Here is an 18293-nt window from a genome sequence, read left to right on the forward strand (position 1 = left end):
TGTTTTTAATGGAATGTTTTTGCCTTACTAGGAATTTTACAATGAATTGGCTCCTTTGTCAAGAATCTCTTCAGGCACCTTCCCAAGACTTTTTTTTGCGACTAACACAGTCATCACTGTTGCCTTTTTATATTTTAGTATTAATTATCTGCCTTTTTTCTGTAACTCAGGTCATTTTTAGGAGAATTTGGTAAGTAACTTGTTTATATGAAAAATAAGTTAAAAATAAGATGCCTCAGGGAATGGTCGTCATGTTTGTTGCTCCAAAGTCTGTTGTACCATTGAGCTTCTCAGGGTGTGAGCACCAGTGGGAAGGCCCACCAGAGCCTCCTAAAGAAAAGTGCTTTAGTGAGGAGCTTCTTGAGCATCCCTCCTGTCAGGACAGGGAGTTGTCATTGGTTTGTTTCCCCGCAGGTGCAATTCCTGCAGAGCTCTGGCTAATGTATGCTGGTGTGTTTATGTCTCTTCCCATTGGGAGAGAAAGATGTTATGGCTTTAATTCTCCTTCCAACAGCAAAGTTATCTAATTGTTGCTAGAATTTTTTTTTCTGTTTTGGATTTGGGGTTTTTGGTTTGTTTTTTTTTTTCAAGTTTACATGTTGAGACAGATGAGATGGGTGGAGGTGAGAGGATTTTGGATTTCCAGTGCTTCACTGTTTGTTTTATAAAACCTTTGTTTACTGTGATAAGGTCCATTAGCCTTTGCTGCTTGGAACAGAGCTGAAGTAAAACTGACTCAATTATTTTTAGTTTCACAGTGATTCACAGTTCCCTTGAGAGAAGGGGTAGTGGAACTGTCTTTGTAAAAAGAGTAAGAATAGCAACACTGTAGATCCTGGCATAACTTGTCTTGGGAACTCAGTGGTTAGGAAATTATCTCTTCCTGGTAGAAGATGAATGGTGTAACTGTTCAGATATTAGAACAAATTTCTCACTTGTCTGCAGCAAAAATCAATAGGTTTATTTCAAGGATGAAGGCTTCTAACAGGTAAAGGTTATGTTGCTATAAATGAAAATGTCAGGTTGGATGTGTGATAGTATATTTAAAACAATGGAGCAAACTTCTGATTGTTTTCTAGTGGTTGAAATAGCTACTTATTACTTTGTAATGAGCAGTGACTACACTGTATCCGACACCTTTTTAAAGAAAAGCTTAAAATAAACCTCTCCCTCTTTTTTTTTTTTTTTTTTTTTTTTAGTTTTTGAGTCAGTTAATAATCTCAAAATATTTTTTTCCATTTTCCATAAGGAAGCTTATTATATTTTTCCATTTTCCATAAGGAAGCTTATTATAAAAATGTAACCTGGAATCACAACATGGTAGAAAGAATTGTTATCTATTTTATGCCTTGTTACCTTGTTCATAGCAAACCTTTTGTTGCAAGATTTTGGCTATGATTTTTATTTACAATATATTACTAGAATTTATAATATGTGACTAAAAGCTACTTTTGTTATCCTTGTTTTAAAACGGTACACACATTCCATAATTCTTTACCAGGCTAATGGTATGAAGGAACTTAAAATGCATGTTCCGCATGATCCATCTACATGTTTGTAGAGTGTACATGCTCTGTCTCTTGAATTACCTTACAGTAAGATTTAGGGTCATAGGCAGTGATCCCATTGTTTTAATTTACAGCCATTGCTCCAGAGAGGTTGCAATCTAAAACAAGGGACAGTGGATACTGATAGGTCATTGATCAAGTACAAAAAGCAAGTAAACAGTGCAACAATATTATATGCTATGATGCAGAATGATCTCAGTGTGCTTAAACGGTGATCTCAGTGGACTTAAACGTATTTTTATTGGCACCTTTTCCTGGGATAATGTCTGAATTAAGTGATGTCTCATTTTCTCCAACTGCAGTGGTGAACCACTGAAAGACACAGTTAAACTTGAGGATGGTCGAATTGGAGAGAGGCCAGAAATAGTTTATCATGTAATTCACACAATTTTGCTTGGTTGTCTAGCGATGTGTTTGGAAGGGTAAGTCTGATTTTGATGTATCTCTTTTGAAAGCAACAGAGTTCCTTACTGGAACGTCCTTACTGGACGTGATATGCCAAATACCCCTTTGAAATTCATCCTTTTTTGGAAATAATTTTGGCATATAGTGATACTTCTTAGGAGGGGAGCAGTCAAAGATCATTTTGATTATAAATTGGATATAGTTATATGAACAATTGTGCTTGGTTTCTTTAACATGTTTTCCAAGCTTTAATGCAGCCAAGATCCAAGACACTAATTGAATCACATTTTAATCACTTTCTTTATGGTATTTAAGTGTAGAACTGTGCTGTAATTATTTTTAGCAAGAGCTTGTGTGGTGTTTTGATGAACAGAATAGTGCTGGAATATTGGAACATGGAAGATTTCTTATCCATCTTCTTGTGTGTAGGCTACCACAAAGTGTACCTCTGCTTGACAGGTTAAAGCAGTAGCAGAACTAATTTCAAAATATTGTGTTAGTCCTTAAAGCTAGAGAAACTGGTGGTTGGAAGATATTATTGTTCTAATCTTGTTTCTCAGCTTAATCCGCTTGAAGAGGTCAAGCTTGTGTTTTTATTAGGCTCCTCGTCTTAAAATATAAATATTCTCAAATATTGCTTAAAGTGAGCAGACTGTTGGGTTATCATGTAGTTGTTCTAAGTTAACTAGTCTATCCTTAAGAGGCAGACAACACCAGCAAATCATAAATTGCTAATTAAATATTTTCCTTTCCTTTCTTCAGGAGCTCCCTTATAGTACATTGTCTGTACAGCTTTGCCAAATAGCTGCTTTTTACCCCTCCTTGGCTGGAAAACCACAGCAGCCAAGTGACTTTACTATTCTCTGTTTTTCTTTCATCCTCCCCTGAGCTCTGTGAAGGATTTTGTCATCTTTTGCCTTGGATCTTGCTCCTCTGTCTTGCAGCAGATAATCAGGTGCCAGCTCTTCTGCTAGAGATTTCCTTGGTTTACCCTCCAGTGCCACTAAAGTTGACCTCAGATTGTTTCAACATCCACACTGTGTTTGACATAAGAAAAAAAATTGAATGTTTTAATAATAGTTTGAGTACAGAGGCATGCACAGGGTCCCAACTAAGTTATTGCAGTGTTTTTCAGAATGAAATATCTATGGACACCTTATGTTTGCATGCTTGCTGCATTTGGTGTGTGCTCTCCTGAACTTTGGATGACGCTTTTCAAGTGGCTTCGACTGAAAGCTGTGCACCCAATACTGCTGGTGAGTTGCTGTTGCCAAAGTCTTGGAAAATACAGCCAACAAGCATATAGCTTTGCAAACACCAATTATCTAAGACCCATGAAAGAATCCATGAAAACACCAGGTTGTTCTGTGAGCAGTGGATCACATATAGTCTGCTTTTTCTTTGTCTTTGGTTCCTAGTATCACATGTTCTCTGATACCTGGTGATAAAGTTGCATTCCCACTACAACCTTTCCTCATAAAAAGCAGAGCTGTCTTCATCTCCCTTTCAGTCATCTCAACTTCTTTTAACAAATCTTTGAGACCTCAATCTTTCTGTCATATGTAGTTGGGATTGGTCAAGAAGGTCATGCATTTTTTAGGAGGAATGCAGGAGAAAAAGTGCAGGTGCCCAGGGAAGACATAAGCCTTGTTTCACTGAGAAGTGGGTCTTAAAATGTGGTAGTAAGATGTATTTAACTTCTGAGAGTAAAACTGCTTCATAAGAAATGGTAAGTCAAATTACTTTGCGTAAGATTTGTGCATATGTGGCCATTATATAGAAGTGTTGTGACTGAAGATAAGCTTGTGTTACAGTGCAAACAGCTCCCCTGCTTCCAACCCTAGCTTTATTCTCAGTATGACAAGAGTTGCTTTCTGTGATTTTTAACAGCTTTGTGCATTGGTTTTATTAATAAAATAGGGATAGGATATTGCTTACCTTAAATTCAAGAGGCTTATAGGAATAAATAATGTATTCTACTTTGAGGTTCATTATGTCTCCTGTGAAATACCATACACTGCTATATCAGAAACATTAACTGTGTTCTTTCAGTCAAGGAGTAACAATATGTTCAGGTACATGGTAAGCATATTCTTTTATATACGTCATGCTTTCTGTGATATAGACCTGCTTTTTTACTATTAAGATCTTTACTATCAGTAGATCTGTTATTAGCTTATTATCAAAGGAATGTCTTGTGTGTGTTCCTTACCAAACGTTCCCTGTACCATACAAGCTATTTTCTCATTCTTGCAAAACAAAAATTATATCAACTAGATTGATGGTATGCTGAAAGATGGGTTTCTGGGTCTTGCCTGTCAGTAATGCTGATCTGAACAAAAGCATCAACAAGATCAGAGGTTTGAAATGCTTGGTTTTTTCCTTTCTCATGTTTTCTCATTGCATTTGAATGTGAAGTGTTTACTTTCTTCTGTTCCCTACATCATGTGCACATGGAATCATTGTTACTTGAGGAGTAATTAACTGTCCCTAAAATTGGTGGTAAAGTTTTTGTGAGTCAAATGAAGCCTTCCATGCTAAATTAGGCAAATTCTTGTTTGAGGAAAGTTTTTTCAAGTCAAGTGGTAGAAAATCACAGTTTCACCTACTGTCACTCTAAGGTTTCAGACATAAATATTGCTTACTGTATGAGCAGAATCAACAGACACCTCAGTGTTGTAGAATGGTGCATAATCCATTTTCTCTAACGTGTACTTTCTAGGCTCTCATTCTGAGTATGGCAGTTCCCACTATAATTGGATTCAGCTTGTGGAAAGAGGTAAGAAAAGTACCTTTGTGGAGTTTTCTTTGTATGTAGGCTCAATATGAGTCAAAATGGTGAGCAAATATAATGAAATGTGCTCGGTGAAATTAAATATATGTGATGAAATCGAAGCTATCATCCACTGAAAATATGTTTTGTTTTTAAACAAAACTATTCACTTTTTTCAGTGTAAGGTATTTGACAATTAAATTTGTTAATGATCACTTACTGTAATTAAGAAGTGTTTAAATTTAAATGAAGAGTTTATCATAATCAGCTGTTAAGCTTTGAATGTATAAACTGACTGAACAAAGAAAATACTGCCAAATGAAAACATAGGATATTGAAAACTATATTTCCTCAATCTTAGTTTTAGTGAGAAGGAGTGAAGTTAGATGAAGTAAAATTACAGGAGGCCGTATGCAAATAATCTGTTTGAAAAGCTCCCATCAAGTTTTAATGGAATTAAATTATTTGTGCAGACCATCGTGTTGAGGTGTGTACCTACTACAATACAGGGAAGAAAAGCCACAGATGTTTCCATGTTTAAAATGAATATTTGGTTCTTTATTGCAAGTTGCAGACAGACTGGAGGGTAGAGTATCTGGAAATTATTTTTTAAGCTCCTGTGAGTTCAAAAAACATGTGAAACATCTCATAAAGTGTAATCCTCTGCTGTATTGGCACAGCTTTAAAATAGTTTGGATAGTCTTCTAAGAATTCATATATAGAAGCCAGTCTTGACCAACAATATTTTAACAGGTTTTGTAACATCTATCTTACATTGCAACCAAATTTTCTCTTGTAGCCTTTTTACATGGTTTTGATGGAGCAATAGATACTGTCTGTAAAAAAAGTTAGAGTTGCTCAAAAGAGTTATGAAATCTATTACAATAGAGGAAACTAATTTAGTTAACAAAGTAATTATTTTTCAGTTGTTTTAATGAAAGCAGTGTGGAGGTTTGGACTCTAGAGGGCTTCTTCCATTGCAGATGCAGCTTCTGCTTTTAAGTAACAGTTTGCTCTCCAGATTCATAACTCATCCCTGAGGTTGGGAATGTTGATTAGAAGTAACGGAGCAGCAAAAATGCCTTGAGATTCCCAATCTAATCTGTGGTTATAAAAGGCTGAGTGTCTAGCTCAGCATCTTTTTGCTTGGTTGCCTTCTGACTGTCTGGCATAGTCCCTCCCCTAACTAGGTTTTTCCAGGTGCTGTGATTGATGAGTGAAGGAGGTTCTCCTTGGGGTGGCAGTAGCAGTTCCTCTTCCTATTAATCTGTTTTAGGAGTAGTTGCAGTGTATGTGTAACAGCAGTGCTTCCAGCCCTGACACTAACATACAGCAGCTGCTCTTGTGCTGGTTGTAGACTGCTGTCACTTGACATGTCTGGTTGTAGACTGCTGTCACTTGACATGTCTGGTTGTAGACTGCTGTCACTCGACAGCTGAGTTGTCCAGGTAATGGGGGTGGAAACCCCTCAGTTAAAAGCAGGCTCCCACTTCTAACTGTCTGTCTACTGTGGGTGTCCCAAATAAGTTGTCCCTTTAGTCTGGCATAACCTGTAAACTTCATTCTTTTCCAAAAGAGCTAACTCCAGTAACTTTCACTTAGTTTTTACAACAGCATGTATATGTTCCTGCTCCAGCCCCTCAAGGCTGGCCAGTTTCCAGCCATGCCTTTCTCAGATAAATGCTCCAAATGGCGCAAGGACCGACAAAATCTCCCATCTTAGTAAAGGACCTCAAACCTGACAGGATAGGGAAGCCATGATGCAGGGTTGCAATCTGGCCTGGTTTGAAAGAGGTGGCATTCTATCTCACTTCACAGAATCCCTCCTTTTCCCAAAATGTTTTTCAAGAGCATAAACTGAGATATCCCACTTCTCACAATGTAGTGTGCTTTCCTTCACTGCAGTGATTGGAGTCAGAAGCAAGTCCAGGGCACATTACCAGGGCTTCTCTAGGAAATTTCTTCTCTCCTGTCTTGCTTGCATAACACTTTTCCATCAAGTCACAACAGTCCACTCCCTCCTGCTCAAGCAGATTTACCATGAGGGATTTATCATCTTTTCGGTTCAGTGCCCGTATTTGTAGGCATTTGCATATGCATATCAAAACCTGAACTATGGTTTTGATGCATTTAAGGCCATGTAATGTTTATGAATGTTGTTGCTGCTGTTTTTAATTTACTTTTAATTATAAGTGTTCTAATAAAACAGAGAGTGATGAGAACTTCTGTTTAACATACTTATGGTGGAGAGGTCAGGTAAGTAAGTGTAAGCTGAGTTTTGCAAAATACTCAAGCAAAAGTACCAGTCAGGAGGGAAAACTGTTGAAACCCATTTCTGTTGTGTCACTTAAAGCCTTAATGTAATGAGATGCTCTATAGATATTTTTTTTAACTGTAAGTAACCAAAAGCATTTCCATCAGTTTTTCCCTAGAATAATGACAGAGCTTACAGAACTGCAAGAATTCTATGATCCTGATACAGTAGAACTTATGACATGGATAAAGTAAGCATGAAGTCCAAAATTTCTGTTTTACTGCTTTTTGTAAGGGTACTTTTATCTCAGCAGTTTGTGGAGCTACCTCTATCAAGCTAGGTTTTCCCTTGCTAAGTCATTCCGTGATGCATGGGGAAAGAAGTGTGTATTTTAAGTTTGGTATTGTTCCCATGAAAAGAAACAGGAGTTTATCATTGATTACAAGAGAAGATCCTGAAACACACAAGCAAGTCATGTTTAATGTCATTGCAAGACCTTGTTTCCAAATAGAGGTGGAGATCTTCGTACTTGCTTCTTTGCACGCTAACTTTTCATTAGATTAGAGGATTCATATTGATTGTAATGCCAGCAGGGGACAAAAACACTGAAATGTTATGTGCCTGAGCCAATAAAATGAAATGCCTGGATGTGAGGATTTAGAGACTTTTGTCAGGACACATGGAGAGGAACATACATGATTCAGACTTCCCCTTTGACCACAGTGAGTATGGAGCTATGTTATATAGCTTGTACTGAACATATACACAGCGAATACCAAGTCAAGTTATTTTCACAGATATATTTTTCTTACCACCAGAAGTTTCAAAATTGCATTCTGCCTCATTCAATCTAGCTTCAAACTATGTCATTAGGAACTGCACTTTTCTGAAAATTAGATCCCTTGTGTTCAGATAGCTTAGCTTTAACTGTATTTTTTTAGAATATTACTTTCTGTGTTTATGTAGTCTTTAATGTCAACCTGTTCATCTTCAGAAAAGGCAAGGCTGGTAATTAGTGTTCCAGCCAATTTCTTCTTGTTGTGGTAGTAGTGTATGTTGTTTGTCACTGCTGTAGCTCTTCAAGGCAGCAAGTGGAATAATGCCAAGTATCTAATTGCTTTTATGTTAGTCTGCATATACTTCAAGTACATAATTAATCATGGTGAATTTCATTGAGATTCACCCAGCTATGAGCAATTTGACTACCCTTATTTGTAGCAGCTGTTCTTGTTTTTAAAGAAAACAAAGATTTTTTTTTTCTTCTTATGGCTATACTTAGCTATTCATATTGAAATTTTAATTCAATGTCATTATTACAGAATATTTTCTTGAAGTCTTCTCTGATAATACAAATTTAATTTGAATTTTCTCTACTGAAGTTGCCAAAGTCTGTAATAAAGTGTGACAATGACTGTTTTCTTTCACTAATAGAGAAATACAAATAGTCAAAAAATTATACCAAGCCCAGAAATATAATTGCTGTAGGCATTATTCTGTATGCTGACATTATTTTCACATAGATTATGAAATACGTGGTCCTAGAGATCAAGTTACAACAATCACAAATTTTTCCCCTACAAGATAACATCATGTTGTTTCTCCTTCTACCTACCCTCTCTCCCAAGCTTGTTTTGTCACGAGTTGGCAACCATTCAGAAAAGCAGTACTTGGATCCATTCCAGGCCCACTCTGAATGGTGCTTGGTGGATTGCAAGGAGGAGAGAACAACCATCAGCCCTTGCCCCAGCAGGAACCCTTCCTTTCAAACTCCATATTGCTCCAGGTCTGAGCTTTCCCTGGCAAGGAAGGTACTGCCACAGCAATGCCATCACCAGTTGTAATTAGACCCCCAATGATATCTTCATGTACTCCATTCTGCAGCACACTAACAGATCCCACAGTGTATTAAATTGTTTTGATGTGTGCATGCAGTACTCACACGTGTGTTGGTGTTGCTTTTGCAGACGACAGGCTCCTGTGGCTGCAGTGTTTGCAGGCAGCCCACAGCTCATGGGTGTGATTAAGCTCTGTACAGGATGGACGGTGTCGAGTTTGCCTTTGTATAATGATGATGATCTTCTGAAAAGAAATGAGAATGTAAGTATCCAACTCCATAAATGTGGCATCTCACAGAAACTGTGTTCCTCTTCACCCAAATGTAATGAAAAAAAAAATCAAATGTATTACAAGGGAAGAGGACACAGGAGTCCAGCAGACATGGATTATCAAGTAGATTGTCAGTACTTCACTCTGCACAGAAACAATATCAAAATATTATTTCCAAAGACTTTTCAGGCCACTTGGAGTATGTAAGATGAGAACTTGCCATCAGTAGAGACAAATACTTCCCATTCAGCTGGCTATTTCCTCACTTTTGGGAGATTTCAAAACCAAACTTTTTATATCTTGGTGTGTACATACCATTTGTTATTGCAGATAGGTCATTGCTGGGGGTGTGTGCGTGTCCCAGTATCTAAGTTACCCCTGATTTTTGCATGGCATGAACATGTTTTCTTAATTTACAGATTTATCAGATCTATTCAAAGAGGTCAGCAGAGGATATTTATAAGATACTCACATCTTACAAAGCCAACTTTTTGGTTATTGAAGATTCAATTTGCAATGAAGTGGGACCTGTAAGAGGATGTAGAATTAAAGATCTGTTGGATATTGCTAACGGTCATGTAAGTATCGGTGAGAAAAAATGAATATTTGAATGCATAAATAATTAAATTAAAAACAAATCTGATAATGCTGGTCTTATTTTTCGTATTGTAATTGACATGTAGACAAAGACTCAGATTTTAAAAGTGATCAGTTAAGTTTTGGACTGCTGTTTCTTAAACTTGTAATCTTATCCAATACTATTAACTGCCCTAATCCCTCCTAACAGATGAGTATCTAGCTGTGCTGCTTTTCAGCCAATCATTAAATACCATTAAATATATATAAATGTTCAAGACTGACATCTGAAGAGGTAATTACAAAAGCAGTGAAGTCCTGCCTCAGAAGGCGTTCTTTATTAGCTTTGAAGATGAAATTCTAAAATGGATGCACTCAGTTTTAGAAGAACTCTGGCTGGGATTAGGACCAGCCTGCCATTTAGTTCAGTGCAGCCTGTTTGGTTCTGATGAGGGTGCAAGTCTATTCAGTTCAGCTTTGCAGATAGGTTAGCACACCAATAGATAGTTTAAACCACATCTAGTAGAAAGATTGGTTGAATAAACTGCACCATGAATGCTGCTTCTGTCATTGCCATGTTCTGTCTCTTTGGCTGTTGTTAGTGCTGCTCTTGCTGCTGAAGGAGGGAGTAAGATGGGGTTTATAAGGTGATCTCGCTCCACTTGTTCATTGGCTTCCTGGAAATCTGCAAAAATTTTGATTTTATAAAGGCGGAGTGGCCTTGAACTCGCTTAGAGTTTCATTGCTTATTCTCAAGTCAGCAGGAAAGAGGGAGTCACCAGTTACTTCTAAGCAATCACAGGTTACCTACATTTAGTTGGTTTCCTGTCCAAGAAGGAACTTAAGCACCTATTTGACATCAGAGTCTAGTGTGTGTTAACTATACCAAGTGAATCCTTGGTATGAATCTTTTCCTTTTCTTTAATGGGGAAGACATACATATGCTTCCTGTATATAGTCTTACATTCCTTTCTTCAGGAAAAATCCAAGCTGTTAATCTGTGTTAATTATTTTATAAGCTCTACTTTTGATGAAACATTGTTCAAAACTTGTAATGCAAAGATTTTATTCCTGTAGCTGCTTTGTCTTGAGGGAGTAATTTATAGGAGTGGTATGTTACTAGGGGATTATTCTGTATATCCCCAGAAATCTACAACTGGTATCAGTTTCACGTCTAGGTTTCCTAACTACTTTATCCATGAAGGATATTGTCTCAATTTTTCCACTAGCTTCCTTACCATTGCTGAAATCTATTCTTTCTTTCCTTGTCTTGCTGCTAAAATCATGTATGCTGTGATTATTCCAGGATATATCCAATATACTGTACCATAACTAGAGTGTGTGTGTGTGAATAACCTCCATCATTGTTAATCAGCTCATGTCACCTCTCAGTTTCTTCTCAGATCTGTATTTGCATGAGTAAGTTCCTGTTTCCTCTTCACACTTAGGATCTCCACTGGAGCGCTTAACCACAATTTGAGGATTCCATACCCTCATACCCCTGCATCTCTCATCTCCCTACTTCCTGCATGCTTCTCTCTTGCACATAAGCTTGATAATCCTTCTTGTGTTTTGTTGTTGTTGTTGTTTTGGGGGGAGTGGTTGGTTTGGGTATGTTGGGGTTTTTTTCAGACATAGTTTATTCTGGAAAGTTACTAAAGTGTATTGTCTCAGGAAGCTTTAAACAAATCTCTCAGTTTGCTTGCTAACAAAAATTGTCTAAGTCATACTGGAAGATTATCAAGACATTTCAAAGTAGTGGAGGCTAGTGCATATGTACTTGGAGACTGCAACTGCAGCATTTACTTATTCCCAAAGTAAGTGAGACAGTGGACAGTGTGTTATGCTGTTATGTTGACAGGTCTGTGGGTGTGTTTTGAATTGCTGTGTCTAAGAAGATAAGTACTATTTTCTAGCTTGTGCTATATCCTATAGTCCTAGTCCAATATCATGTTTCTGACACTGGCTGAGAGCATAGGTTTACTGATAGGGAAAGACAAATGTTTTCCAGCAGTCTGTTGCTGAAGGACTGTAGCTCAGGGCAATTATCTTTGTGTTTGGCAGCCACTGGTGGATTTTTCTTCATGAGTTTGTCCTACCACCTTTTTTTGAAACCATGTAAATTTGTGCCATCAGAAGGAATTTCTGATGAAGGGATTTCTTCAGGGATATCAGACAGTAGATGCTAAAACACACAGTTTGCTTCCAAGTCAATTGGTTGGCATTTGTAGGGCAATGTGTGTGTGTCTTTGGTCTTTATTAGGTATGTCAAACTTATTTGGCCTGGAAAAGGTAGTTCAGATTTTCCTTTCTTTCATACTGGTATGCCCTGTGCCAGTCAGGTTTGAACTACTGGGTAAATGGGGCATGTGGGTAATTTCCACTGCTGCTGTTCTTTGTAGTATGAATGAAGTACACTGGTTTTAATATCCGTTACCTTGACAAAGGGAGTAATTCACAGAGACTATTTTAGGTGGTTAAACAAATTATATGGAAGTGTGTTTTCAGTTTATTGGAACTGTACAATGTGGAAATTAAATGTCTATCATAAACAAAATTTGCAGAATATGAAAGTTAATTAAATGTACAGAATTACACTCTGTAACCACTTTTCTTCAGTATTTTAATTAGGTCTTTTTCTTTCTGACAGGTGGTTTGTGAGGAAGGTGACAACTATGCCTACTCAAAATATGGACGGTTTTGTCATGAAATCAAAATGAACTATTCTCCATATGTGAATTATTTCACTCGAGTATACTGGAATAGATCCTACTTTGTATATAGAATCAACACTGTGATATCCTTCCAGTCATGAAAAAGCATGCAAGCTTCTTTCTGAGGATTGATTGTGAATGAATTTCAGTTGGAAAAGTTCCTTTTGATCAAGGAAGTTTATTTTTGCAGATAGATGTGCACACATGCAGTGTACTGACAGCTTTATTTTACCAAACTGAAATTCTTTGATCCACAGATCAGCAGACACATATTCCATCCTTGAAGGAAACGGGAACATTTATCAATTTTACAGTCTCTACAATGTGTTACAGTCTTCCATGTTTTTAGCTTTTTCTTCCCATTATAAATCATCTTAATCCTCATGTAAATGGGATTTCTAACTTCAGCATTAGAGAGCTGATGGGCATAGACTTCAGTAAATACAGAAAAATTATTTAAAGAGCTCATTTAAGTCATGTAGCTTTTATTTTTTAGCCAGAAAGCAATCAATATCCTAAGTCTTTCCAAGTAAGTGTTTGGATTTTTAGTTTGGGGTTTCTTTTTATTGTGTTTTAATTCTTCCTGTCTTCCATGGTAAACATTTCTGTGTTTATCAAACACACATTTATACACCTTATGTGTAGCTGTATAGTTTGTATAAATCAAATAAGGAAGATTTTACCTAAACCACCCTTCCATAGATTAAGGCACTGATATCTGCATTGTTGTCTGTGTTGTCCACAGAGACATGTTGGTGGAAATGCTAGGAATTAGACCTAGCAATAGGAGCTGACAAGCTCAGATCTTCAGGAAAGAACTTGTCTTCAGCATTTTTCCACACTTAAGTGTGTATGTGTGTATGCAAAAGTGTGTCTTTCTCGGCAGCCACCAGAATGGGCCAGTATACCACAGTATGCCATACTTGTTTTCAGGCAAGTGTAGCAGGACAACCAGGTTTGCTACTGAGACTTCTGCACTTCGGTGTTACCCCCTCTGTGAGTGTGCTGGTGTATGTGTGTGTGGAGAGGGATGAGTGATACTCATTTCATTCAACTTATTATGCAATAGCTATATTAAGATAGTGCCATAACTGTCATTTAAAACACTATAATCACCACCATTAATGAATAATGGTACAGATGTTCATAGCTATTTTTATATCAATTATGCAAATACACAGATCTTTGAAAATTTGGGAAAGTACTCTGCAGTTTTGCTTCCCTCTAAAATTTGTCTTTGTTATATGAGCCCCTTTGCCTCTACAACTCTTTTTTCTTAACAAATTATCTGTTCGTCCTCTTTGTTGCTGGCTGATAGACTTTCAGGAGAATGAATGATGTTTTAATTCCAACTCTGGGCCTAAACCTAGTGTTTGAGAATGGAAAATCCAATAAAAGGGAACAGTAGCTTTGCTTAACATAGGTGTAACTGGACAAAAAGCCAGGACTAAGTTTTGGAAGAAGCTGCTCACCCCTTAGGAGTTACCTGTAGTTACAAATTCATGTAACACCTGGCCCAGAGACCAGTCTATCAGGCATGTGGGAATGATTCTTTGGAGCCCAGATGTCTTTAGTGAAGGATCTGGCAGGATAGGATGAACCCTCAGCTGAAAAATCTGCAAACCATCCTGCAAGTGGAAGCTGCAAAACAATCCTTTCTGCAAATCGGAGATTTTAACTCTGAAATTAGAAACTGCAGCATGTTGTTGTATGTGCGTGATTCTTCTCTGCTCTATGCAGATACACTTGCTTACTTTACACTGACACGTAGTGCTGAGATTTTTTTAAAACTTGTTATCACTTTTGGAGTGATTTAAAAGAAAAAAAGCTTTATTGTTGTAAAAGCCAACATGTCTGTAATCTGTTTTTTACTTTCAGTTATATTTTTAGGCCTATGAGTCTTGACAAAATGTTAAATTATGCGGTTTTTTTAAACCAACGTTCAGATAAATCCATCAAATGTACAGGATGTTGTCACTGAGAGAAACATTTACCAGTACAACTGAGTTACAAGTTTTAAGTAAATATCCTTTCTGGGCATACAGGCATCATGTTGGGGGTAGTGTGTACCTGTGTGTCTGCTGGAGTGCAGGCTGCATTTATTTGCTTGTGCACAAGTCCATGTTTTACTGCACTGGGCTGTTTCTGACTACTCCATTACTGGATACCAACAGAAGCTCGTGTATTAACTAGAGCTGTGGCAGGCCTGCAGGAACCCCCTCTGTATGTGTGGATATAGATGTAATACTTGGAAGGAAGTTTCGAGTTCCTTTTCCAATTTAAGTTTGTTTGAATCACTGTCAAGGAATTACATGTCTGTGTGTCGGTCATTTAATCTCTTGAAGTTAGTAATTCATGAATATCGCTTCATATCAGCAATAAAGCATTCCAGGTAGCAAACTTCAGGGTTACAGCTGTACTTGGGTAGATGAAGTCGCAGAGTTTACGGCTTCATGCCTTAGACTGCCATGCCAGGATGCAACATTCAACTGTCCTTGACTGCCTGTTGTGTTTTACTGCAATGTTGTGTTACCACGTAGAATGTAGTTTGAACACCTACATGTAGAGCACACATATTAAGAAAGCCACAAATGAGGTCACCCACACACCTAAACAAAACTGTCTTGTAGCACGTTGGCCTTCATACATGTTTAAATGAACGAGTTGAATTTTATTTGAACTGTGATATAGGTATTGTTATTAGTTTTGTCATATTTTTTAAGATGTATTCTTGATACTTCAATTGATTCTGCTTTAGGAGAATCATTTAAGATTTTTACCTTGCTTTTTATATTAGAGAAAATTATATTGCAGCACCATTGGCACAGCAGCCTTAAGTAACAGAAGGAGCCTTTTATTTGGGAGAACGTTGTGGTTGTTCTTGTAAAAAGGCATAACTAAAACGAGTGACTGAAAGAATCATATCTTACAAAGAAAGTGAATGAATTTCTTATCCAGCTACAGCTAGCAAAAATGTTGTTTGATCTCCAGCTTCTGTGAAAAATAATAAGTTCCAGTGATATCCCTCAGTGGGACAACAATAGGGCATAATTACACCAGACTTGTGCAGACAACCCTGGTTTGGCTTTCAACCAGATCACAGGTTTAACTCCCTGAAAGGGTTGTGAGAAAGTTTTACAAATTTTGATCTGCTTTGCTGTAGATGTTGCAATTCAGTTGAAACATGTGCCTTGCAAGCTTTTATTAAACAAACAAAAACCTCAATTCCTGTTTCTTTTTGTGAAGATTTTTTTTTTAATTCCTGTCCCTCTGATTTCTAGAGTTTCTGTTGTGTCTTAATATGCCAGCCTCTGAGGATGCCCGAGTCCTAAGTAGTGCAGCGCAATGTGTGCCAGCCATCTAACAGCTGTTCACTGGGAAGAATGAGAATTTGCATAGCAATTTGTGTGGCTATTTTGCTGGCTTATTTCCTCCTTCACATCTCCAATTTCTGATATACTTGATCTTAATAAATGCAAAAAAAAAAAAACCTTGAAAGAATAAATTAGTATAGTATTCTCAGGCATCCACCTGTTATCCTTAGACTTGTGAATTAAAGTTTGACCAACCCACAGCTAAACTAACATGCACAGTTTTGTCTTAACCTTAAAAAAATGCTCTTTCACTTCCTGAATTACCACATACTTGAACTCAGATTTGACAGGAGATGCTTGAGACTAAGGAAAGGTATTTCTGACCATTAACTTCTATTCATATTATTTAAAAAAACATTGATTTTATTTCTTCCGAGGTAAATGGAAATACAATTTAATACAACACAGTCTTAAATACAGTTTCCACGGGAGTGGGAATGAGGAGAAGATACACAAATGTGGAAGAAAGAGGGCCAAAAGGTTTCACAGGCATTGAAAATTCTTCCAACTATTTGCTCTGGTGGCATTACTATTTACTGAAAGGTAGAGGCTAGGGACCAAGTCTTGTTCTTACAACCTCATTTTCACTAAGTCCTCTGCAAGTGTCCGTACCTTGTGACATTCCATCAGCTTTTTCATGCAATTCACATGAAAAGGAACTGCAAGATCAGGTTGTAGGGATTGCAAGGTGTCCCTGAAATACTTTCTAAAACTTCATATAACCTGTCCTTCAACCACAACTCCAACTGGAGGAAGCATAGGCTGTGCTTGTGAATGCGTGGGTGTGTGCACGCATGATGTGTTTGCATTTAGAGGTGTCTGTTTTACTATTGTGTTTTGGAGATGGAATGAGCAACTTCTTTTATCACTATTGGTGATTGAATCTGTAAGTCTGCTAAAGATTGATGGGCAGGTGGACTCTGGAGTACTGTGGTATTGGAGATGAAAGAGAAGCAGAAGTTTATTTCAACACAAGCAATATTTCATGTGAAATAATAACATAAATCTGCATAATCACGCTTTAATAGTCTTTTAAAAACCAAACTTTAGAGGGGAAAAAAAGTGGGAATTCGAAGACATACAGCGTGTGTTATCTTAATAATCTTATCTACTTCATCAGTACAGCTAAAAAAACAATTATTAACAAACATTATGTTGCTGCACTCCAACAATGCCAAATGCAGAGCTAGTGATGCCTAAAGATCTTTTGAATTGTTTTGTACCTCAACAATGAATTTAAATGTAATTAATCCAGCAGTGGTTTTGGTTTCAGCACAGTTAAGTGTATGTATTTCTGCCCTTCAAGTGATGTTTAAGGTTACCTATTTAATTCGATGGGACAGAAGGTTTAAATGCTTTCAAAGTTTCAAACTTGTTTACTTCAGTAATACAGAAGAATTATTGGTGGTGCTTTACTTGTTAACAGTGATGTTCAGCAGTAGTGTGTATGGCATATGGACTTACCTATGTGCAGCTATTTAATAACAAGTCTAGAATACAATTGCTTTTGTCCTGTTTGTTGTCTTGGATGGTTTTTTATCAAAATAATGTATACATAGTAAATATTTTTCTCTTGTAACAAGTTTTTTTTCTGTGGGAAAAAAATTAATAAAAGCCAAGTCCAGAAAGTGTGGATTGTTTGGGACACAAACCATTTTATCCTTTGAGAAATCAAGGGAAGACTGTACAGCGTAGCTCAAATGTCTGTCTTGATGAGCAGCATAAACAGTCTTGCAACTCTTGATGACAAGCAGCCTGCTCAGACTGGATCCGTATGTTGTGCTGACTCTGCCTGCCTGTTGAGACATACTTGTGTGAGGATGAACAGCAAAATATGAGCTGCTTCATATGGAATTACTGAACTCTGTGACTTTCTCCCTAAAGATCTTCCTACAGCAAGCATGTCACCTGGAAATAAATTGCTATGCAACGTCAAATGCCAACTGATTTCATTTTTTTTAATCTACTAATGTATTATCTGTCTTGAATTTTTACAGATCATGATTACATATTTTGGAGCCCTCTATTTTTTTATACTATATTATTAGTAGAAATCTTTGAATGCAGATTACTTTGTAGTAATTTAGTATGTAATAATACAAAAATCTTGATGTTATTTTAGTTAAATTCCAAAGACAGTAGAAATACCCTACGGAGCACTTCTCCAAAAACAGATCATTTACCACCTAAAAACAATTATTTACTTACATCTTTAATTAATACTGATTCTGAGTTTGAGCATTTATCAAACTGCTTTGTTTTAGGCTAGTCAGGAAACGAGCTGATATTGAAGTATTCAAGTTTAGCCATTCAAGCAGCCAAGCTTTGTGGTTGCTTAGCTCAAAGGGGAAATGGAGCTTCTTGGCAGCATGAAATTCATGTTGGTGTTTGTCTATTCTTCTGTGCCTTTATGCAAAACTGAGACCGTGGTAACTAGCTGTGAAACAGAGAACTTTCTAGTCTATATAATAGAATTGTATTGATATATGTCTACAAATAGATGTTTATGTTTTATGTGAGTGT

The 18293-nt window shown here is 37.1% G+C and overlaps 1 protein-coding gene across 2 annotated transcripts in view; it reads left to right on the top strand.

The window, feature by feature from the left end:
* The window catches only part of DPY19L4 (dpy-19 like 4), a 32509-nt gene extending 14815 nt beyond the window's left edge, over nucleotides 1-17694 (top strand). For both annotated transcript variants that reach the window (XM_082288325.1, XM_082288326.1), the window contains exons 12-19: nucleotides 32-190; nucleotides 1871-1990; nucleotides 3109-3229; nucleotides 4696-4752; nucleotides 7168-7250; nucleotides 8965-9097; nucleotides 9526-9684; nucleotides 12333-17694. In XM_082288325.1, the coding sequence (XP_082144451.1) occupies nucleotides 32-190; nucleotides 1871-1990; nucleotides 3109-3229; nucleotides 4696-4752; nucleotides 7168-7250; nucleotides 8965-9097; nucleotides 9526-9684; nucleotides 12333-12497 (997 nt within the window). In that variant the 3' untranslated portion in view covers nucleotides 12498-17694. The remainder of the gene's footprint in view (nucleotides 1-31; nucleotides 191-1870; nucleotides 1991-3108; nucleotides 3230-4695; nucleotides 4753-7167; nucleotides 7251-8964; nucleotides 9098-9525; nucleotides 9685-12332) is intronic.
* Nucleotides 17695-18293: the final 599 nt, after the last annotated feature.

Source organism: Coloeus monedula (assembly GCF_965178545.1).
Source record: "Coloeus monedula genome assembly, chromosome: 1".
NCBI lineage: Eukaryota > Metazoa > Chordata > Aves > Passeriformes > Corvidae > Coloeus > Coloeus monedula.